Genomic DNA, 23,688 nt, shown 5'->3' with positions numbered 1-23,688 from the left:
CAGCTAGCCCTCATGAACTTCAAATACGGGCTGCTTTTTCCAGCACAGCTTAAAATGTATCATAAAGGATCCACAGTACAGTTTACCGACCCGCAGGAGGCATGGAAATGGGCGGAAACGCACATCGAAGGCGACAAGAATACGAGACCGGGGAGACACAGAGGGAGACCCCGGCCTGGACGAGACCGCCCCTCCCCCATAAGAGATCCTGGAAGGGTGGAATCGGAAGCCCCGGAACAGGGGGCGAACCAGAATGAAAGATGAGCGGGTGATGATCCTACACCAAAGGAGCATCAAGGATCACAGCTATGCAGCGACACGCTGTTCCTCGAACTGGCTCACTGCTGTGTGGAGCGCTCCAACACGAGAAACCCGACCACATGGCGCAGGAAATGGGGCAGATTGTTTCTCCTCCCCATTGTTCCTGACTTTAGTTAAAGTTTGACCTGACCCCCTAAGGTTTGGAGGATCAGCTATGTTCGGGCGACAGGTACTTCAAGTTGGGGTGGAGTATAGGGAGGGCGGAGGAGGGGAAAGTATTCATGATGTTTTGTTAGTTCGGGACTATAGCATGCTCAAACACCTACCCAAACACAACCCTCTACACATTATACCCTGCAGCACCATGTATCGGGATTCTACTCCCGCAAGACATACCAATGGGAGGCAGCCCTCCCGACTAAGGCATCCTTCAAGCCCTCCAACAACAGTTTTAGATGGCACAAACACAAACCCACTCACCACCGGCTGACCGCCCCAGATCCCTCAAGCTGCTCACCTGGAATGTGAATGGAATGGGTTCTGGGATTAAGAGACGCCTGATTAGGCAATTGCTGAATAGACACTCTCCCGACGTGGCCCTACTATCTGAGACACACCTAGCGGAACACACTGCACCCTCTTCCAGAGAACCAACTACCGGACCGCATTCCATGCGGGGTATACAATGGGATCCAGGGGCACCCTTATCCTTATACACAAAAGACTCCCGTTCTCCCCACAGGTCGTGGAACAGGACCCGCGAGGTCGCTATGTACTCATCCTGGGTTCGCTCTGGGGAGAAACACTGGCCATTGTGTCGATATATTCCCCGCCCGGATTGGGCCAGGATTTATTGGATGACCTAACCACTCTCATGGGGAAACACCAGTCAGATCGGTGGATACTGGGGGGAGACTTTAATGATGTTATGTGCAATAACGTAGATGGTACCCACCTAAGAGGGCGCAACCCGGATACTCCCACGAAACTCTCTAACTTTTTGTCCGCCCTGGCCTCCGCGATGTGTGGCGGGAATTACATCCCCAAAACAGAGGTTATTCGTTCCACTTAGGTGTCCATGGCTCCCTCTCTAGATTCGACTACCTCTTCCTCCCGAACACAGACCTACATAGGCCGATATCCGCAGAGTTCCTCCCTCGTGGAATCTCGGACCACTCCCCCCTAATAATAGAAATACGAACGCATGCCATGACCCCTCCTAGAACATGGAGACTAAACAACTACCACCTCGGATTCCCCAAACTGGTTGACCGCCTCACGGAGGTGTCCGATGAAGATTTCGATATAAATGAACCGGCTGTGGACGACCCAGTAATGATGTGGGAGGCTTATAAAACAGTGCTGTGTGGGGAAATAATCTCATGGGTAGTGAATAAAAAGAGAGAGAGACTCCAAAAAATAGTAGAGGCAGAGGGAGAATTGATCTGGCCGAAAACACACATGTTCTTGACCCTACCCCGCAGACCCAAAGGTCCCTCAAATTAGCTACGGAGAGCCTCAGAAATATCATGCTGGATAATGCCAAACAGGCCCACTGGGATTCCAGAGCGAGGATATACGAATTGGGGGACAAAGCAGGCAAAATGCTGGCCTGGCTTGAGAGAAGGGATGAGGGGAGACGCCACGTCCGGGAAATCGTTGCCCCGAGTAATGTAAGGTACCAGACGGATGCCGAAATAGCAGAGGCATTTGCCCAATTTTATGCGGAACTATACCGAGCCCCGATATCACCACTCGACCCGACTCTGCTAGACGAAGTAATACTCCCATCATTGACAGCACAACAACGTGCGGAACTAGACTCCGATCTCTCTGAATCCGGAATAGCCGAAGCCCTAGCGCAAATCCAAACAGAGAAAACACCAGGCCCTAACGGATTCCTGGCCGAAACCTGGCAAAAGCTTGGACGGAACAAAACAGCAACCCCCCCTCTACAAAATGCTCCTTAGCACCCGCGACCAAGGCACCCTCCCACCAGACCTATGTAAAGCCACCATTGTGGTCATTCCCAAACCTGATAAACCCCCGGAACTGTGCGCCTCTTACATCCCACTAATTAATAGGGAAGCCAAGGTCCTCGCCAAGCTCCTAGCCAACCGACTGCAGCCAGTAGCCCACACCCTGATCCACCCGGATCAATGTGGATTTATGCCACACAAGTCAACTCGAATGAATCTGCGTCGGCTCCACTTAGCGCTAGAACGGGCCCCGGTCATCGATACCCCTCTCGCCCTATTGGCAATAGATTTCGAAAAGGCCTTCGACTCGGTCAGGTGGGGCTGCCTCTGGGAAATCATGAGACGTATGGAGTTTGGCGACGGCTTCTTGGGATGGGTAAAATTACTCTACATTAACATTCAAGCGGAGGTCAGGGTGAATGGTTGGCCTTCCCGGTCCTTCCCTCTGGGAAGGGGCACGAGACAGGGTTGCCCCCTCGCTCCCCTTCTCTTTGTCCTGGCAATCGAGCCTCTCGCCCTTTGGCTCTGCCAAAATGCTGCCTGGACAGGATTCAGATGGCCTGAAGGACATGAGGGCCGAATCTCCTTGTACGCAGATGATCTCCTGATATATCTGGGGGACCCAGCCCGAACCTGCCCCAGGGTGACACAAATGCTTATTCGTTTTGGAGAATTTAGTGGGCTTAAAATTAATTGGGGGAAATCATTACTCTTCCCGGTGAAAGGCAATGTGCAGGTCGACCCCCAGGAATGCCCGTACCGAATGGAACCGCAAGGTTTTCGATATTTAGGGATCTGGGTGACATCAAACCTGACTGAATATACAAGACACAACATTCAACCGGTCCTTGACCGTTTTGTCAGTGACGTCCACCACTGGAAGCTTCTCCTCCTTACACCCATGGGAAGATCCGCACTTTTTAAGATGAGGACTCTCCCAAGGTTTTGTCTATGTCTTACAGAATGCCGCATTAATGGATCCCAGATTCCGACTTTAAACGGGTGGAAACCCTCTTTCGGGAACTCATATGGGGTGGAGGCCAGCCGAGGATAGCGATAACTACACTCCAAAGATCGATCTGGGAGGGCGGGATTGGGGCCCCCCGCCTCCAAACCTATTATTGGGCTTCACAACTGGCAGTGGTCAACAACCTGCTTCACGGAGACAGGGAACTCCCCCACATTAGGTCTGAGGTTGCTGCCATGCATGGCACGACCCATGGCAACTACTATACCAAACCCTCCCGAGACCCCCCCCACCAACAACTAGGACTCATACTATAGCTGTCTGGAAGCAGGCGCACAGATTTGTAGGGTGGGAAAACAGCGTAACCACGGCCCTGTGGAGAAATAGCAATCTGCCCGAGCGAGATAAAGAAACTTCATCCGTGGCCCGATGGGTAAGGGCCAGGATTCTGAGAGTTGAAGATATTCTTGAGGAGGGGGAACTAGCCTTGTTTGAAGCCATCCAGCAAAAATTCCAACTCCCGGGCACCGAGCGATACCACTATGTACAACTGGCCCACGCCCTAAGAAACCATATACCTGTAGGCGCCAATATCCCAGACTACACACCAATAGAGCACAACATGCTACCAGCTTTCATCCCCGCCAAATGCACCTCAATCCTATATAATGCTATCACATCCTTTGCTACGCCTGAACTCGCGACCTTAAAGGCCAAATGGGAGGTGAATGTAGGGGAGATAGATCCAGAAGACTGGATGCAAGCACTAATGCATCCAAGGGAAGTGGCCATCTCCTCCAGGCTTCGGCTGGTCCAATTAAAGATCCTGCATAGGGTCTATTACCCTAGAACGATACTATATACGTGGAAGAGAGCCTCGAACCCGATGCGAAGAGGAAGAGGGGACCTTCTTTCACATTCTATGGGCTTGCCCCCGAATCCGCACTTTCTGGAATGAATGCTGCACTGAACTTAACAATGTCCTACGTGCCGCATACCACTGGACCCAAATATTCTCATTTTGGGTGTTCCGGATGAGATTGCTCTTAATAAATGGGAAAGGCTGCTTTTGAACACGGCAGCGGGACTGATGAAGAGCAATATAGCGCAAAAGTGGGGAGCCCCGGAGTCCCCAACAATGGAACAATGGGCAACGGACATGGATATATGCGCAAGGATAGAACACAGAATATACACTGCCAGAGGCTGCCCTGCTAAAGCGGACAAGATATGGGGGAGGTGGGAAGAGGAAGGACCTTTGATCCTGCTGGATGCAGCGGAGGGGATACGGTTTTATTGCACTAATGACTTGGGGAAATGTTATGGGTGATTGATAATGACTCTGCTGATGATTGAACTTTGAAAGGACATGCTAGTCCCTACATGATGTTGTTGTTTTGATGCTGTGGCTGGCTGGCAATTCTGTCAGTCACTGTAAATTCCTCTGGTGACCCCTCACACGAGACGTTACCAGAGGAAGTTACTGTCCCTTTGTTCCCCCCCCCCCCCCCCAAGATCAACGAGGCGTCTTTAACCCTCCGTGAACCTGGGGAGTCCTCGACATAGTTCGAGGTTTATAAAAGATGGCTTGAAAAGTACACAATTGAAGCCATCTTTTATAAAGCTTTGCCAACGGACAAAGACACCTCGGGCTTTGTCAGTCGGCAAAGCTTTATAAAAGATGGCTTGAATTCTGTACTTTTCAAGCCATCTTTTATAAACCTAGAAATGTTTCAAAAAGATGGCTTGAAAAGTACAAAAACCATAAGGTATGGACACAAATATATAAATATAATATAAATATATTTGTGTGCCCACCTTACTATGGTTTGTGTACTTTTCAAGCCATTTTGAAGTACATAAACCATACTAAGGCATGCTAACAAACATATAAATGTACGCATTTATATATGTATGTACGTACCTTACTACGGTTTGTGTACTTTTCAAGCCATCTTTTATAAACATAGAAATATGTTACATATTTTTATGTTTATAAAAGATAGCTTGCATATTAAACAAACCATAGTAAGTTAAGCATACAAATATATAAATGCTTGCATTCATTTATATATTTGTTTGCGTACCTTACTATGGTTTGTGTACATTTGTTTAGGCCGCGCCCATCCCACAAGGCACACCCCCAAATGAGGGACCCCCCCCTAGATTTCTTACCCCACTTAGAGCCCTGGACAGGGGTAGCAAAGCAACGAAAAGGCAAAGGAAGCCATTATGCAACACGAAAGAGAGTACAGGCGACAAACAAATGGGCAGAAAAGGCAAAAAATTCAAGCAATAAGAAGAAAATGAAAGCTGGATGCAGGAAATTCCAGCAGTAAAAACATGGGAAACAAAAACAGAATGAATAAAATGTAAAAGGCAAAAGAAAAGCACAAAGTGAAAAATAGGCAATGTAACATTCGACATCACACGATTTTGCTAAAGGTATTCATCAAGCAAAGGCAGAGAACATAAGCAAAAGAGAATTGGGACAAATCACCACCACACCGAGTTCCCAATGTTCTAATCTCAAACACACTACAAAAAAACGCATGGCGTCAGTTCACTTTTTGGCAGGGTAATCATACATGTTCAATCCTTAAAATGTAGAAGTCATTCCGTGTTTTTGGAAATTAAAATCATTCCACGCTTAACGTTTTGGGAGAGAAAGACTTTCATGATACGAAATGGAACTCAATTATTAGTTACGACAGCCAAGTGGAGCTCTTCTGCTTTCTTTCAAGTCTGAGAATGATGCAGAAGCAGCAATTGGATTTTTAAAAGTGCCCACCTGACCAAAGGGACGGGAGGGGGGACTTCAGGAGCAGCTAATGCAAACTCACCAGCATTTTTCAAGCTACTCGAGATGCTCCACCACAGGATGTTATATTTTAAACTTTCCACAAACTATGGAAGCCTTTGACTTACAATCATTTAAGGGTTTTTGGCTTGTTTCAGACTTAAAATATGCCAAAAAGGTTTAACAGAAACAGGGCATGTACGTCTTTGTACATCTTCTTGCTGTCACACTACTTGCCGTTTCATGGAGGGGTCTGATATTGCAATCTTTCCAGCTCTTTCCGCTTAGGACTGAACACTTTGACTCCAGCACGTCGACGGTTAAGTAAAAGACACTTCCAGGACCCTAAAATACAAAGGAAAGATTAACCACAAAATAGGGTACCAGACTGAAATTAGATGATTCCCAATTCTGAGAAATATGGCACAGAACTCACACTTCTTCTTGCATCTCAGCCTTAAACCCGCATAATCCCTCTGCTGCATTTAGCGCAGTCGCTCAGTCCATTCCTAATGACAGTGTCACAGAGGCAGGAATCACTATGAGGATCTGAGACTCTATTCATTTCTTTCTAATCGCTTTCAAGAAGTGTCCTTATCTGCCTTCACTTCTTTTGAACCGCTCAATTGTGGTCTCCCTCAATGGCCCCTCTGGCACTGCTTCTGTTCAGTCTGGATGTCCAACCGCATGTTTCTTTCATTCAATCATTTGGTGTTTCGTTCTTCACCTGCACTGATGACACCCATGTCATTATCTGGCTCGAAAGCGACCTGGGTGCCAGGTCTGCCCGATTTCAGGCCTGCATGGTGGCTATTCCCATCTAAAGGCATCCCAATTCTCTTATACTAAATTCTGATAGGACAGAAGTTATGATCATGGGTGGCCTTCTCTCCACCTGGTCCTCTGCCCTCTTGCCTCCTTCTTTAGTGCCTTGTCCATTTCTTGCTTCCCTGGTTTGTTATGTGGGATTTTACCTTGATTGTGAACTTTCTTTGTCCACCCACATTAGTCATTTCTTTTCTTCCTGTTTTGCCAAATCATTCGATTTCCCTCCAAATGCAGGCACCTGGGGTATTACTGCCTTCATCCAGTCTCGCCTGGACCCTTTTAGTGGCCTTTATTGGTGGCTTCCTAAACTCCACCTTGATCTTCCGCAATGAATACAAACGGCTGAAGCTCGACCTATCAGCAGCACCAAGAAATATACCCATGTCACCCCTGTCCCGCAGGCTGTGCATTCGCTTTTCTTTTAAAATGGGATATTGATCAACATTCTCTGTTTGGTTCAGAGAGCTTTCCATTCCAAAGGCCCACTCTTCATTTCTAAAACTCATGAAATATCTTCCATCTCCTCGCTCCCTTCGCTCCCGCAAAGAGCTGGTTTTCAGGGTATACCGCTTTCGACTGGCCCCTAAGGGTGGCAGATCAGTCTTGGCGTTGGATCGTCTTGAACTGAACCCTCTTCCCACCCAAACTCGTCCCATTTTCTTTCATTTAGGAAAACCCTCCAAACACACCTCTTTCATTCTGACTATGTTTTGGTGAAGGCGGTGACATTAAAATAACATATCAGGTAATACCTTCGACCAAAATACACTCTGTCAAGATGTTGCCAGAGTCCAAATTGGAAGTAACCACCATCATCTCTTTAGTTCTGAGAACTATTGAGCCATTATCTGCCACTTGTTAAGGAATGTAATGTCTGACCACACCGATTCTGTTATGCATTGGACTTTTTGAAATTGCAATTACATATAAAAAGTAACATATGTATAAATGTCTACAAATGAAAGAAAGGCAGAAAACATTCCACTCCCCCCCATTTATTTTTTTATTCGGCTTTTTGTATTTTATGTTCTTAAATTACTCTTCAATTCTATAATTTGGGCCTTCTTACTGTCCACACAGAGTTTTGATGTGTTTGCCATGTCAATAATTGCCTGAGACAGTCAGCGGGAAGTCCCTTGACCAAATGAGGAATGCAGTGTGCACCACAGGCTGTAGGAATAGGACCACCATGCAGGTCCAAGATACCCTTTGCTAAGGTAGGGGGATTGACGCCCTTGCAGCATGCAGTTTCCAACACTGCAGTTCCCTAGGAATTCGATCAGGCATATATACCATTGTAAGGCCTTTATCAGTATCCTCCTTTACACTTTCCTAGGATCCAAGTAAGATGCAATCGTGGATTGCAAGCGAGTCCTGGCTTGAATCCTGCACCCCAGGTGCAAGCTCATAGCCTGCCTCCCTGCGCCTGCTTGGATGCCTCGATTCTCTCTTTCTGGGCTTTCAGAACTTCTCAAAATACGGCATATCAAATCTAAACTCAATACTTAGAAGATGCATCTATGAATAGCACGATTCCAACTAGCTACCTTGGTCCGTTATATCAACCCATGGACTCAAGATATGTTTCCACTAGCTACCTTGGTCCGTTATATCAACCCATGGACTCAAGATATGTTTCCACTAGCTACCTTGGTCCGTTATATCAACCCATGGACTCAAGATATGTTTCCACTAGCTACCTTGGTCCGTTATATCAACCCATGGACTCAAGATATGTTTCCACTAGCTACCTTGGTCCGTTATATCAACCCATGGACTCAAGATATGTTTCCACTAGCTACCTTGGTCCGTTATATCAACCCATGGACTCAAGATATGTTTTTAAAACCTGCTTAACATATGGAGTGTGGGGGATCAGAATGAAATGTGCACGACTAGTGGTAAACTGACTTGTCACTTGGTGCTCAATGATATGCGCCATGTCAATTACCATTTAATTGAAAGCCAATTATTTTCAAATCAACCTCAGAACAATACAAAATAGATTTGGCATTCTAAGGATTCGAACGTGCGACCTCCAGATTGTAAACATATTTCTGTGGTTGGTGCCTCAACCCGAAAGAACAATCTTCTTTTTGTTTTATTGCAGAAAAAGATCAGGAATTTTTAAGTGCCGGAACGGCATCCTGCTCAAAATCAAGAGTGATTAATCCACTGAAGGTTGCTTCTGATTTAGTGAATGTGTCCTCTGAATGGGGTTCCCATACTCAAATCAAGATTGAAAAAGCATTGCCAATGCTAACAGTTTTGGCTTTTGTGTAGGCATTGGAAAGGCATTTGCCAGGCACCACTGTAGCGGCATTATACACAAGCCAAAATGATTGGCTTTGTCAATGCTTGTTTTTAACAGGGATTCCGTCAAGGACATACATAATGCTTATAAATAGAGTGGCTGAAGGTAGACCTGTTTAAGACATTTTATATGACACCAGTAGTACATTTACAGCTCTTATTAAGTCATCAACTCTCAGAAGACTGCTTTGAACCAACACTGACAGGCACTTCAAGCACAACGTTTAATGGTGAGGCTTGATAAACCTAGCAGCAAGTGGACGTGGTTTAGGCGGAGAGGGGCACAGAGTGGCTGGGAGTGGCCATAGGGATTAGCCTGGCCATAGGCAGTCAATGGGTAGGTACATTTGCAAACAACACCTACAAGCGGTGCGTCCCTCCTCGTGTGCCATTTCTCTCTAGCTGTGCTCTAATGCTAGGGTGACCAGACGTCCCAGTTTTGCCGGGACTGTGAAGGTATTTGGTGCTCTGTCCCCCTTTTTCAAGATAATGTTTCCATTGGAAACTGCAATGCTCCCGGTTTTTTGTAGGTCTTCATAGCTGGCATGCAAGAAATGCACAATCTCACACAGAAGAAATGTTGCATTTTACCATTTAAGATAGGGTTAGTTTGTGATAAATTAATTATAATATGTGTTTGTTTGAGCAGTAACACCTAAACCCCCTTCTCCTCCAAACCTACTGGAGTGTAGTGCCTTGAGAAGCAATTTCGAGAGTTAGTCCTATTTTATGTTAGTTGCCTGGTCCCGGTTTTTTTACTTTTTAAATCTGGCCCCCCTATCTAGTGCAATAGTTTCCATTTATGGGTTTAGCTTTTGCGCCACCGAATAATTAAAACTAAAAAGTATACATGTGTCTACTACGTAAGACACATAATAGTATAACATTGTTGACATTTTACAGCGTTATTAACCTTCATTTTCTCGAGAATAGCAAAACAATGTGTACAAAAGGAAAAACATCTTTTACCACCGGTTGGGTGTAAACGTCGACCACCCGGAAGAGGCTGAACACATATCCCTCGTTACGATCTTTGTTGATCTCTTCCAGGAGCAGCCCAGCTGGAAAGTCGGTGACGTTGCACTCTCCCGGCGCTAGCGGCACGGGGCTCACGGCGTTGCTAAGGGATACAAGCGCGAAGCACAGCAGGGCTGTGTGCGGCTTCATGATCTTGTATCCGCTTGGAGGCTCTTTGTGCTGGCAAAAGTTAGGTCCGGCTAACATGCACAGCTAGGCGGTTTTATAGCACTCTGCTACGCAGCCCAGCTTTTGCCCGACCCGCAAATTAAACATGGCCTTCGTTTGCAGGGTAATGATTGGCAGACTGTGTTTACCCCTTGTAGGCCACTTGTGCAACGGGACATCTTCGTGACAAAGGCCAGTGGGCGTTACCTGGGTTTGCATTACAAACATTACCTGGCGGCTTCCGTTAATTCAATCTATGGTGGAAAGCACATGCCTTGACTCAGACAGCCACACGCACGCAGCTTGTGATGCCACGCCGCCCTGCAGTGATTATTGCTGACAATTGAAATGACGTGCATGGGAGAAATTGGGGCTTGCCGGCAACTCATCTATTGTTTGTGCTATAAGCGTTTTGTTCTAAATGTACAGTAAGAGAGTCGGGATTACTGCACTTTTTGTAGGATATGAGCAGTGATTGTAGGCACTGACCTCGAGGCAGGTGCAATAGCTTATGCGTTAACCATGATAATAATAATAGTAATATTAATAGTAATAACAGTAATATGTTATTACTTGTACCCCCCCCCTCACCCCTAGCACTGTCTGCATTGTTGTTAGGGCGTTTTCAATTTCAACCGCACTCGGATAACTGTTTACTGTAATTCTATGGCAAGACAGGAGGCTCATATTATGCATTTCAATCTTTACTGAGATCCACAGCAGCAAAGAATAAAAACTTTGTAAAACGAAATTTTTACCAACAAACATAAAGTTATAACAATGCAATGGGAACATCCCAGTTCAACATGGTGGGCAGGTCATGCCCTGGAGGTAGCCAATAGGGAGCGAGCCAATCCCATATAGGTCCATTCCTTTAACAACTCCCCCTCTCTTTCTTTGCTGCTGACCCACAGCTAAGTCACACCTCCAGTTTGCTTAGCTTGTACTTGTTAAATTGTGGCATTTCTGTAGGAATTGCTTGATTTATTACTTTAATATCTTTGTTTGCCTTAATTACGGCGTTTGTTTGAAAGCGTGTGTTTCCTTTACATAGGTATTTCATTTCAATTACTCACGCGAGCGTGGCGTTCCAATTTAGAGCCTGCTCCCCGTCTTGTGTGTTGAGCGCTGCCTGAAGGCGCCGAGTTTCATCGCACACGCTGGGTTTGGTCCTTCTGGATACATTGGGCCTCATTAGGACCCAGGCGGTAAGGGGTTTACGGCGGCGTAAAGAGCGCCGACCCTTACTGCCTGATTCCGAGGTCCCTTAGCACCATGAGGTGTTAAAATCCATGGCGCTAAGGGACCTTGTTGTTAATTACGCCACCGTAATTTACGGTGGCGTAATTAACGCCTTCCCCACTCCCATTATGCCCTATGGGGCAAAAATGGGAATGGGGAAGGGTAAATGGGTTAATGGGGACTTACCGCCCCACTCACCTCGGAATGGGGCGGTAAGTCCGCCAACCACCATGGCGTAAACATAGTTTACGCCATGGTGGTAAAGGTAAGACCCAGGCGGTAACTTACCGCCTGGGTCGTAATGAGGCCCATTGTTGCTAACGCTTTCAGCGTTCTATTTCAGGCGCGCGTCCCTGTTCAGGGCCGCGGCGTCTGCTTTGTTTGTTCATCGCGCGGCAGCCAGTGTCAGGAAGCTTATCTTCTGACAGACTGCGCGCGTTTTCCACAAGGTCTCTGGCACATGCTGTAAGTGTGCCACTTCTAGTTTGGAGGTTGGCGGTTCAAGCCTGCTATCTGCCTGGTGGTTTATGTGTAAACATTTTTTGGTGTAATTGTTTCTTGTATAATTAAGAATTTCTATAATTATATTGTGGGATTTGTGTTTATATTTTTCCCCTCACGCTGCTCGCGTGCTTTTGGCTGCTAGTCAGCAGGCTCTGCCTGTGTGAGGCCTAGGTGGCCCTTCACCTGATATTACAGCCTGTGAAATTGTGGGTTCAGCCTGCTAGGCTTGCATAGTTCAACAGCTAGCCCTGCTGTTTGTTGACATAATATATATTTATATATTTTGTTCCGAGTGGAATACTGCCAAGTGCTGTCATGGATAAGGGGGTGCTCCCCTCCTCTGCTGATGCCAGCACTCAAGTACGTACTGCCAATAAAAGTGACAGGTCTGGAGACAATGTGGGGGATCAATCCTGTCATGCCCAACCTTCAGTGGCTCAAGCTATTCAGTCCTCTTTGGACACAGCTTTAACTGGTTTAAATAACACCTTGGCGTCAGCCTTTGACAGATTAATCACCCGCATTGCGGATTTCCACCCCTCTCAAGATGCTGCCCCATCTGTTGCAACCCAGGTCCCTAAAAAGTGTACGGCCAAAACTAAACATACCCCGGGACAATTCAGTCCCCCCTTGGCCATTTCACCCATATCTTCCCCTAAAAGAACTTTAAAGAGAGGGTGGGAAGAGTCTCATCAACCTTTCACTTCCACACCCTGGCCAGCGCACGCGCGTTTCGCGCCGGCGGAGTCCCCTATTGCGGTGTCATCCTCAGAAAGTTCTGTTGATTCTGATTCGCCCCCTAAGAGGCGGAAAAAGAAAGTAACATCTGTGGGCCCTCAGGAAGCGCCCCTGCTTGATGGTAGCGGAGTACCTTTCTTTGACCCTGCCCTGATACAGCACCCCAGGTCAGCCGAGTGGCAGCCCTCTGAGGAGGTTTCCTCTTTCCTCAAGTTCTGGATAAGGCGCCCTATGCCCAAAGAGGATCGTAATAAGATGCGGTCGGAGTGTCCCAGACCTGTGCTTGCAGACAAGGTGGCTTTAGCGCCAAAAATAGACCAGTCTATGGCGGCTTTTCTATCCCAAAAAGGGAAGGACCCCAAGAAGGGGGTCGATAAAGCGTGGCGTAGTTGCCAAGACAGACTGTTGGACATCCTGGGTCCAGTCACGCAGATTTTTGAAATGGCAGAAGAGGCGGCGGCCTCTAATACCCCGGTTGATGTTGACGCATTAAGGGGTTGGATCCAACGTACGGTATGCCTGCTCGGCAACGCTAATGCCTCCATATGTAGGGAGAGGAGAAAATCATTATTAATGAGGTTGGATTCCAAGCTGGCAGACATGGCTGAGAGGGAAGGTGGCCCTTCAGCTCAGGGTAATTTATTTGGGGATTCTTTCCTGAAAGACTTGTCGGCTTATGTTCACACATTTACAGCGCTGGACAAGGCACAGGTTAATATAAAAAAGGTCTTTGCCCCAAAGGTTTTTAACAAGGCTGGACGAGGTAGGGCCCGCTCCTCCAGCCGCTTTTCCCAGGGCTCCTCCCGTCCCCGCCAGTTTGCGCCCCGTGGCGCATACCATACCTCCTCTGCTCGGGGAGCACATAACCAGTTCTACCCACAACAAAACTCGAATGGGAGAGGACGTGCCGGCAGAGGAGCCGGAAGATCAAGAGGGCAATCAGGTACTTTCTCAGGTGCCAAAAGTTTTTTCCCTCAAAAGTCTAGGTGGTAGACTAGCCAAGTTTCTTCCACAGTGGGAGGCCCTCACTTCGGATCCTTGGGTGTTACAAACGGTTCAGGGTTATCAAATAGAATTCTATGCCCCACCTTGTCAGTTGTCCTTTCCCTTTCCTTTGGTGTTGGACGAAGTCAAACAATCCCTCATAGATATGGAGGTAAGGGATCTCATCTCCAAGGGGGCGGTAGTCCCGGCCTCTTACAAGGCCTCTCAGTTTCTGAGTTCCATTTTTCTAGTCCCGAAACCAGACCAGGGGTTTCGCCCAGTAATCAACCTGAAAGCCCTCAACTCTTTTGTGGTGTATCACCACTTCAAAATGGAGGGAATTCATTTACTCAGAGACACCCTTCTCCCTGCAGATTGGATGGTCAAATTGGACCTCAAAGACGCTTACCTAGTTGTTCCCGTCTTTCCCCCGCATCAGGAGTTTCTTCAATTTCAATGGGGGGGCCGGGTGTGGCAGTTTGCATCCCTTCCGTTTGGCCTGTCCTCGGCCCCATGGTGTTTCACCAAGCTCATGAGGCCTGTGATGGCTCTTCTCAGATCCAGGGGGTTTCGGATGATAATTTATTTGGACGACATGTTGCTCCTAGCCCAGAATTATCAAACTCTGTGTTCTCATCTGAAATTCACTGTGACCCTCTTACAGGATCTAGGTTTTGTGATAAATGTAAAAAAATCCACATTGAAGCCTATGCAATGTATCCAATTTCTGGGCATCAATATAGATTCAAAGCTTTGCATCCTTCTTCTCCCAGACAACAGACTCTCCAAGATAAAGAAGGAAATTCGTCTGCTGCTCAAAAGAGGGAAGATCTCCCTCAGGCAGTTGGCCAGAGTTGTGGTAATGCTGTCAGCATCCATTCAGGCTATCTTCCCTGCTCCCCTACATTACAGAGCTCTGCAACGCTTAAAAGCCAAGCATTTGAGCAAGTGTCTCTCTTACTCCCAAATGGTGATATTGCCGCCGGAAGCCAGGTTGGAACTCCTGTGGTGGCTCAGGCACATGGAGGCCTGGAATGGCAAGGCAATATTTGGCCCATCTCCGGATGTCGTACTGGAGTCAGATGCGAGCAGATCGGGTTGGGGAGCCAGATTAGGTCAGGTTTCCACAGGTGGGAAATGGTCGGAGTCAGAGAAACAACTACATATCAATTGCCTAGAGTTGTTAGCGGGGTCCTTTGCGGTTCGGAGTCTCCTCAAGGATCAGGGGAATTGTTGTGTTCTCCTCCGCATGGACAACATCTCTGCGGTGAGATACATCAATCGCCTGGGGGGTACCAGGTCCAAAGTCTTGGCGGATTTGGCAAGAGAGTTTTGGCATTTTTGCCTCGACAGGGATATTATATTGAAAGCGGAATACCTCCCGGGAGTCAGCAACGAAGTTGCAGATTGGAACTCCAGGCACCTGCAAGACAGGAGCGATTGGATGTTGAACAGATCTCTTTTCGCCCGCTTAGCGTCCCTCTGGGGTCCCCTGACCATAGACTTGTTTGCCTCGAGACTGAATTGTCAAGTTCCCAGGTTTTACAGTTGGAGACCAGATCCGTTAGCTCTGGCCACCGACGCTTTCCTCCAGGATTGGTCGGGTCAGTTGGGGTATGCCTTTCCTCCCTTTGCCATGATAGCTCGGGTTCTGGTCCAAGTGCGCACACAAGCGGTGGTTCTGGTTCTGGTTCTGTTTACCCCCTTTTGGCCCTCTCAGGTTTGGTTCCCGGCCCTGCTGGAATTAGCAGTAGATATTCCCCGTCTTCTCCCTCCCGATCCCCTATTGCTGGTGGATCCGGAGGGTCTCCCTCACGAGTTGGTCCTGCAGGGACACCTTGCCCTTATGGCTTGAAAATTTCAGCTCTTCCTGGTGCTTCAGAGGACTTTCGCAAGACTCTATGGCGGTCATCAGGGACTCCTGGGCACCCTCTACTAAGGCGGGGTATTCCTCAGCATGGAACAAATGGGTTAGCTGGGGTGTGGCTAGGCACCTCAATCCCGTTTTAGCCCCTCCTGTAGAGGTGGTTAGTTTTTTAGTGGAGTTGTATAAGGAAGGAAAAGCCTACAGGACTGTTAATGGTTTTCGTTCAGCTATTTCAGCAGGTTACCTTTTGGTTAAAGGGGAACCGGTGGGTAAGCATTTTTTGGTGCGAAGGGCCCTCAAATCTATCCGTATTAAAGTTCCACCACAACCAAAGTATTTGGTTCTTTGGGATGTTAATATGGTACTGCAGCTCTTCAGGTCCTGGCCTCTTAATGAAGAACTGTCCCTGCAGCAGTTATTTGCCAAACTTGCTATGTTACTATGTCTAGTGTCTATTAAAAGGGTCTCTGATATCAGAGCCTTGGATGTGGATAATAAGATGTTCACCCCTCAGGGGGTTACTTTCTTTATCTCACGAAGGACTAAATGCATGACTTCCTCGATATCCTATCCAGCTTTTCCTGAAGATTGTAAATTATGTGTGGTTAATTGTCTGAAATGTTTTGAGCTCAAAACTGAACGTTTTAGACCTCCCAATACCTCTCAGCTGCTGATTTCCTACCGAAAACCCCATAAACCGGTCTCCCCTTCTACTTTGGCCAGATGGATCAAATGGGTTATGCGAGAGGCGGGGGTTGACACTTCCTCCTTTGGTCCCCACTCAGTCCGTGGCGCTATGGCCTCTAAAGCAGCCTTTCTGGGGGGTAGTTTGGAACAGATTTTAAAAGCAGCTGACTAGTCAAGGGAGTCAACTTTTAAGACATTTTACCATAAACGTATTGCTCATGTAGCGGTGAATGTAATGCAAGGGCTTTGAACTTGCATAATATGAGCCTCCTGTCTTGCCATAGAATACCTAATCCCCCACACTAGCGTGAGTTGGTGGTTTAGATTCTATAAAAGACAAGGAGGTGAGTAATATCCCACCCACCCACCCTTACTGGTGTTAATTGTTGTTTCAGCTTTCGGTTGATGGCTTCGACGCAGGAAGAAGCAAGAGTTTCCGCTCCAAGTTGCTGAAGGTTTCAGCTCCGGCGTCTCCATGGGAGTTTGGTCTTCATTCTACGTGGAGAAATTGTTCGGTGGTCGTGTGAAAAGGATCAGCTTCAGAAAGAGGGGGAGTTGTTAAAGGAATGGACCTATATGGGATTGGCTCGCTCCCTATTGGTTACCTCCAGGGTATGACCTGCCCACCATGTTGAACTGGGATGTTCCCTTTGCATTGTTATAACTTTATGTTTGTTGGAAAAAATTTCGTTTTACAAAGTTTTGATTCTTTGCTGCTGTGGATCTCAGTAAAGATTGAAATGCATAATACTCGCCTCCTTGTCTTTTATAGAATCTAAACCCCCATCTCACGCTAGTGTGGGGGATTAGGTATTCCAGTCAGCAGCGCAGGAAGGAAAACACGACCCTTCGTTTACATTCACACACCCGGACTGCCGTTAATACGTCAGTTCCGAGGTTTTGTTTATTTTTCATCTGTGCCGTGTGAGTGTGACGTGACCGGCTATTCCCAGGCACGGGACACCACATTCCTCTCCAACTTTATTTTTTTTTAAATAAATAAATAGATAAATAAATAAGTAAATAAATAACTTTTCAAAGCAGTAAAATTTCAAACAGGATTAGTGGATTCCAGTCTCTCAAGTCTATCTGGACAGGCTTCCTCCTGGTAGATTCCATCCACCACATATCCTTGCAAACGGGACGATAGTTTTGGTTTTCCCCTTAAATGGTATCTAGGATTGCATCTTTCCGGGGTATCCTCATGTAAGCTCTCAGAACTAACTGCTGTTTCTTGCATGTTAGGAGTGTTCGGCATTCTAAATGTTTCATCATGTCTTGGTGTCGAGTGGTTTACTAACTGGTACGGGGATTGACTGGCCAGTGTGACAGTCCTGATTCCTCTCTTGTGGTTTCTTGGCCTTCCGGTCGGTGCATCGACTGAATGATTGGTCGGTGTGACGAATCAGGTTCTTCTCCTGTGATTTCTTGGTTTTCCTCCCACAATTTCGAAGGTACTTTCTTGAAATGTGAGATATTCCTGGTCACAGTTTCATTTCTTCGTGTGGCGGTGACCATACTGTGTTTTGCTGTGCTTACTGTCCAAGGCTGATACTCGTAGTTAAGAGACATTTTCTTGGGTGTGGCACAGTTTTTGCATAGCTCTCAACCATTTGTGTTGCAAGGGCGGGTGAAATCACCCGATTTTGTTTTTGTTTTTGGCGGGTGAGACGTCCATTGGGATGAATGGGCGTGCAGGAGGCTTGGCGGGTGAGTCAGCCCTTTACAAGGCGGGTGACACCCACCAAAAGCGTGTGAGTTGAGAGCTATGGTTTTTGACAATAACCGTGTCTCCAGGTATTAGCTCTCGGTGAATGGCTCGCCGAGAGGTGCTCTCTCGTTCATTCCGTTTCCTTCTTTTGGCCTCAATAGCTGGAATATCTGGTTCAGGTGCTATCCATCAAGGGTGTATTGGGAGCTCAGCCTGTATAGGTACTCCAAACAGGAGTGCTGCTGGGCTTATTCCTGTCGAGGAATGTGGAGTTTGTCTGTGAGTCCTTAAGAATTGATAAACTGCTTTCAACCATGAATGTTTTGTTTCTTTAGCAATTTGGATGACTTTGTTGAGTGACCCCATAAACCGTTCAGCATCAGCATTCGCTTGTGGCCATCCATGGGTGATTCTCCTGTGCCGCACATTGAGATCTTGAAAGAATTGACGTAGTTCTTGACTGGTGAAAGGTGGTCCATTGTCACTTTTAATTTCTGATGGGATCCCATGTATAGCAAACACTTTCTCAAGTGCTAAAATCAGGTTCTCCGCATCCGTGGACTTCACATGCTCCACTTCTGGGTATCTACTAAATTCGCCTATCAAGACAAGAAGATAACCTTCCCCAGCAATGGTGCAAAAATCTGCGCTGATAGCTTCCCATCGTTTAGTACTTCTTTAGGCGTTTTGAATGGGCTCTGGGTTTTCTGTTCTTTATGTAGCTTGGCATGCTGCACAAGATTTCACTAATTCTATCACTCGTTGTTGCATGTTCGCCATCCACATCCTGGACTTTAAATATGCTGTTGTTTTCACAAAACCTTGTTGCCCACTATGCGCTAGTCTGAGGGCTCTGTCTTCTAACGAACTGGGTAATACAATGCAATGACCTTTTAATATCACTCCTTCAGGAGCTACAGTAAGTTCATGACGAATTCCAAAAAGAGATTGAAGTTTGACTTGTGCCGCTGCCGTGCGCTGAGCCATAGATGCAAGGAAGTTTTTCCAATTTCCTGATTGGATGGCTGTTATGGTATGATTTAGAATGACGTCTCTCAGTTTCATTAGCGATCTCTTGCAATGTCAACGCTCTTGGGCGGGCACAAGCTACCACATGGCATACATGCTCTTCCGTCTCCTTTGCATGTTGTTCTTCTTCTGTAGGAGGTCGCGGGTAGCGTGATAGATAATCAGCAGTATTAACTTTTCCTGGTCTGTATTCTACATCTATGTTATATGGCTGGAGTTGAAGCATCCATTTTTCAATGCATGCCGGTGGATGAGGTGACAAACCTTTAAAGGTTGGTATGAGTGGTTTGTGATCTGAAAACATTTTTGCCTGTTTGCCTAGCAAGTATACTTTGAAGTGCCTGCATCCGCACAATATTGCCAAGGCTTCTTTCTCTATGTGTGCGTAATTCTTCTCTGTGTTCGCCAGAGCCTGACTGGCAAAAGCAATTGGATAAACCTTCTCATCATTGTCAGTCTGAGTAAGCACGGCTCCTAGGCCAACTGGGCTGGCATCAACTATAAATTCAGTATGTCTCTTGATGTCAAAGAAAGCCATTGTTGTGGATGCAGACAGTGCGTCCTTGATTTGCTGAAATGCTTGTTGGTGAGTATGCAACCATTCCCATTTTCGATCCTTCTTTGTTAAATCACGAAGAGGACTTGCTATCGTGGCTAAATCTGGAATAAATCTTGCGCAATACGTCGCCATTCCCATAAAGCTTCTTACTTCAGTAACTGAGGTGGGTTGTTTGGTTGTTTTTATATCATTGACCTTGGCAGGATCTGGTGATACCCCTTTTGCATTAAAAACATATCCAAAAAAACTTAACTCTTCTTTTCCAAATTCACATTTTTCAGCATTCAAAGTTAATCCACATTCTTCCAACCTGCTTAGAACTGCTGCTAGGCGTTTGAGGTGTTCACCATCATTGGACGCATACACAATTATGTCATCACTAATATTCATCGTCCCATCCAGGTCAGTAAGAACTTTTCTAATTTCATGTTGAGATGCTTCTGCCGCTGATGATATTCCAAAATTTAGCCTTTTGTATCGCCGCAATCCGAGGTGGGAGGAGAAGGTAGTGATATATCTCGACTCCTTAGCTAACTTAAACTGGTGGTATCCAGATCTGAGGTCAAGTTTACTGAAAATGGTTGCTCCCGTTAAGTCGACAATGAGTTCATCTATGGTCGGCGTGATGTGGCGTTCCCTTTCAATAGCTGTGTTAGGAAGTCGCATATCAATGCAGATTCTTACTGCATTTGGTTGTTTTGGTTTTCTTGTGACCAACATGGGGGATAACCATGGGGTCGGTCCTGAAGTTTTCTCTATGATGCCTGCTGCTTCTAGTTTATCCAAATCTTCTTTTACCGCTTCTCTCATATGAAATGGCACTCTGCGATGGCGCACTGCTTTTGGTTCGATGGTGGGTCAATGTGGAGTTTGATTGTCTTGCATTTTAAACATCCTATACCTTGGAATACTCTGTGATGTCGTTTTAACAGTTCATCAATTTCTCTGCACTGAATGTTGAAAGTAAAATGGATTAATTTGAGTTTCTCTGCGGTTCTACAACTTAACAGTGTTTCACAGCCAGCATCCACCACATAAACTCGTGCTCGGCACATCGCTTTATTATGTGCAAAATCAGATTTGAAAGATCCTTGAAATGGTAAAGGTTTCTTGCAGCCATATGCATATAACTTGACCTTCTTATTCTGGAGTCTGGGCTTCGGGTCCAACTTGTTGAATGCTGACACAGGAATTACGTTGACGGTTGCTCTTGTATCTATGACTACACGTAATGGTACTCCATCAGAGATGACAGTGCATGATGGCCTTTTTCGTTTTCTAGATCTTTGTGGGTCTACAGCTGAGATGAGGTGCACATGATGTACTCGTCTATTGGATTTCCTCCATTTGTCATGTTCATCTCTATCAAGTGATGCACCATCTTCACTGTCTTCACTTTCGCTGGTGCTTGGCGATCACTGTGAAAGATCTATTGCTCTCGCTCTCCCTCTTCTTCTTGGTTGGCGAGTTGTTTCTCTGGGCCCGAATTTATTTTGGCGTTCCTGACTTTGCCACAGTGTTTGTTCTCGATCATCTTTGTTTGGTGGATTTAAGCACACAGCTGCGTAGTGATTTAGTCGATTGCATTTTCGGCACGTCTATCCCCAGGCTGAGCAAGTTTCTCCTTTGTGCCACGGGCCTCCACACCATTTGCAGGCCCTGTTTTTCCCTTGGAACATACATGTTTTTGAATTTCTCTCTTTCCACTTATTCTGATCTCGGTTACTTTGTTTTCTCGATATAGCAGCAACATCTTCTGTTGGTTTTGGGTTGTCAAGTGGGAGTTTCTGTATTGCTGCTTCCATGACTGCCACTTGGTCTTCTGTTTGTTCACGCAAACAAACCATCTCTAAGATGCGGGCCAAACTTATGTTTCTTTCAGATAGGATAGCTCTCCTCAGTTTTTCAGATGAAATTCCATTTATTATTTGAAGACGGATAGCAAATTCTTCATTTGTAAATTCACAACCAACAGCCATTTCACGTAAACGTGCATGGAACTTGTCAACAGTTTCTTTCTCCCATTGTCTCGCCATACAGAAATGGAAACGTTCATAATATGGATTAAGTTCAGGCTTAAACATCTTAGTGAGAACATCCTTTGCAATGTTGTTGTTATTTTCATCTCCCCGGTCCGGGTTTGCGTTAAATAGTGCTGCTGCACCAATGTTGAGTAAAAGAAATGGGCGTTTTTTTCTTTGGTAAAGTGATTTCTCTTGCATCTAAGTGCATTTCAAATTGTTGTAGCCAGATTTCCCATCGAATAGCTGCACTTGTGGTGAATGGGTCAAACGGTGGCATGAGAGTGGTCAGTGCTGGGTCTGGGTGATCTGAAGTACCATTTCTTCTTGTTGATACACTTGTGTTGGTTCTCACAGGGCTTGTTTCAGTGCTGGACATGGTTAGCACTATGATATTTCACAAAGGTAATCTGAATTTCAAATAAAAACACTTTAAACTTGACCAAATCTAGTAATGAAGAACGGTGTGCACCTCTGACTGGTTTACTTTGAAGTATTAACATGCAGGATTGGCATTACATGTTCTTGTAATAAAAAAAAAGTTCATTAACAGTATGACTGCAGTGTCTTTATTCAGTGTTAACTGGCATTCTTTATGATTTCTGATGTCTGCCTTTTTTCTTGTTTTTTGAAAATTTTATTTTGAGGAACTTGAAAAGTAAATATCTTCTCTTTACATCACTTGCCTTTACAGTCTTAATTTGTTGAAAATAAGGCACTGTTTTCCTCAGGCTGTGTGAGTAACACTGTTAAGGCACTACTATAATTTCTTCTGTATTTGTATTTTTCAACCGGTGATATTTTGCTTAATTAATGTTACGTTGGGGGAATGAAAACACAGTTCCTTAAATATGCGCAATTATAATGTCAGTCAAAAAGCCCCTCACCTCATAAAACCTTGCTGCGTAGGAGTTTCATTTTCCACCTTTTTTTTTCTGTTAGCTTCTTGAATTTCAACCGCACTCGGATAACTGTTTACTGTAATTCCAGTCAGCAACGCGTCGCAGCGCAGGAAGGAAAACACACGACCGTTCGTTTACATTCACACACCCGGACTGCCGTTAATACGTCAGTTCCGGGGTTTTGTTTATTTTTCATCCATGCCGTGCGAGTGTCACGTGACTGGCTATTCCCTGGCACGTGACACCACAGCAGGGTAATGATTGGCAGACTTTGTTTACCCCTTGTAGGCCACTTGTGCAACGGGACATCTTCGTGACAAAGGCCAGTGGGCGTTACCTGGGTTTGCATTACAAACATTACCTGGCGGCTTCCATTAATTCAATCTATGGTGGAAAGCACATGCCTCGACTCAGACAGCCACACGCACGCAGCTTGCGATGCCACGCCGTGCAGTAATTATTGCTGACAATTGAAATGGCGTGCATGGGAGAAATTGGGGCTTGCCGGCAACTCATCTATTGTTTGTGCTATAAGCGTTTTGTTCTACATGTACAGTAAGAGAGTCGGGATTACTGCACCTTTTGTAGGATATGAGCAGTGATTGTAGGCACTGACCTCGAGGCAGGTGCAATAGCTTATGCGTTAACCATGATAATAATAATGCAAATAATAATAGTAATATTAATAGTAATAACATAGTAATATGTTATTACTTGTCCCACCCCCCTCACCCCTAGCACTGTCTGCATTGTTATCAGGCCTAGTACGATAGTCGCTTTTTTTGGTCCTCCCCTTCCTTTCTGCACCCCCTCTCCCTCACCCTTTTGTTTTCTCTGGCTCTACCAGAAATGTCGTCAGGCGTAGTATGGTAGTCGCCTGTCTGTTTCCATTTCCTTCCCACCCTCCCTTCCTTCTTATCTATGTTTTAGCTCTTGCACTATCTGAAATGTCGTCAGGCCGAGTGCGATAGTTAATTTCACATCCTTACTGTTCATGGCCTGTAAGAATGTCATTGTATTTTCTTTCGCTTGTTCTCTCCCTTGCCTTGAAGCGCTTTGAAACACATTGTCTGTAGGCGCTATATAAATAAACTATCATATCAATACTCTC

The 23,688-nt window shown here is 46.0% G+C and overlaps 1 protein-coding gene across 1 annotated transcript in view; it reads right to left on the bottom strand.

Annotated features, from left to right (window-relative positions):
- Positions 1 to 10,476, bottom strand: part of LOC138491840 (fetuin-B-like) — an 89,381-nt gene extending 78,905 nt beyond the window's left edge. The window contains exons 1-2 of the mRNA XM_069618630.1: positions 10,118 to 10,476; positions 6,245 to 6,352 (exon numbers count right to left, since the gene is read on the bottom strand). Coding sequence (XP_069474731.1) covers positions 6,245 to 6,352; positions 10,118 to 10,372 — 363 coding nt within the window. The 5' untranslated portion in view covers positions 10,373 to 10,476. The remainder of the gene's footprint in view (positions 1 to 6,244; positions 6,353 to 10,117) is intronic.
- Between the last annotated feature and the right edge of the window lie 13,212 nt (positions 10,477 to 23,688).

This window comes from Ambystoma mexicanum, chromosome 10 (assembly GCF_040938575.1).
Source record: "Ambystoma mexicanum isolate Mex_15411 chromosome 10, UKY_AmexF1_1, whole genome shotgun sequence".
NCBI lineage: Eukaryota > Metazoa > Chordata > Amphibia > Caudata > Ambystomatidae > Ambystoma > Ambystoma mexicanum.
The sequence above is the reverse complement of the archived record's forward strand: the minus strand, read 5'-3'. Positions and strand labels throughout refer to the sequence as shown.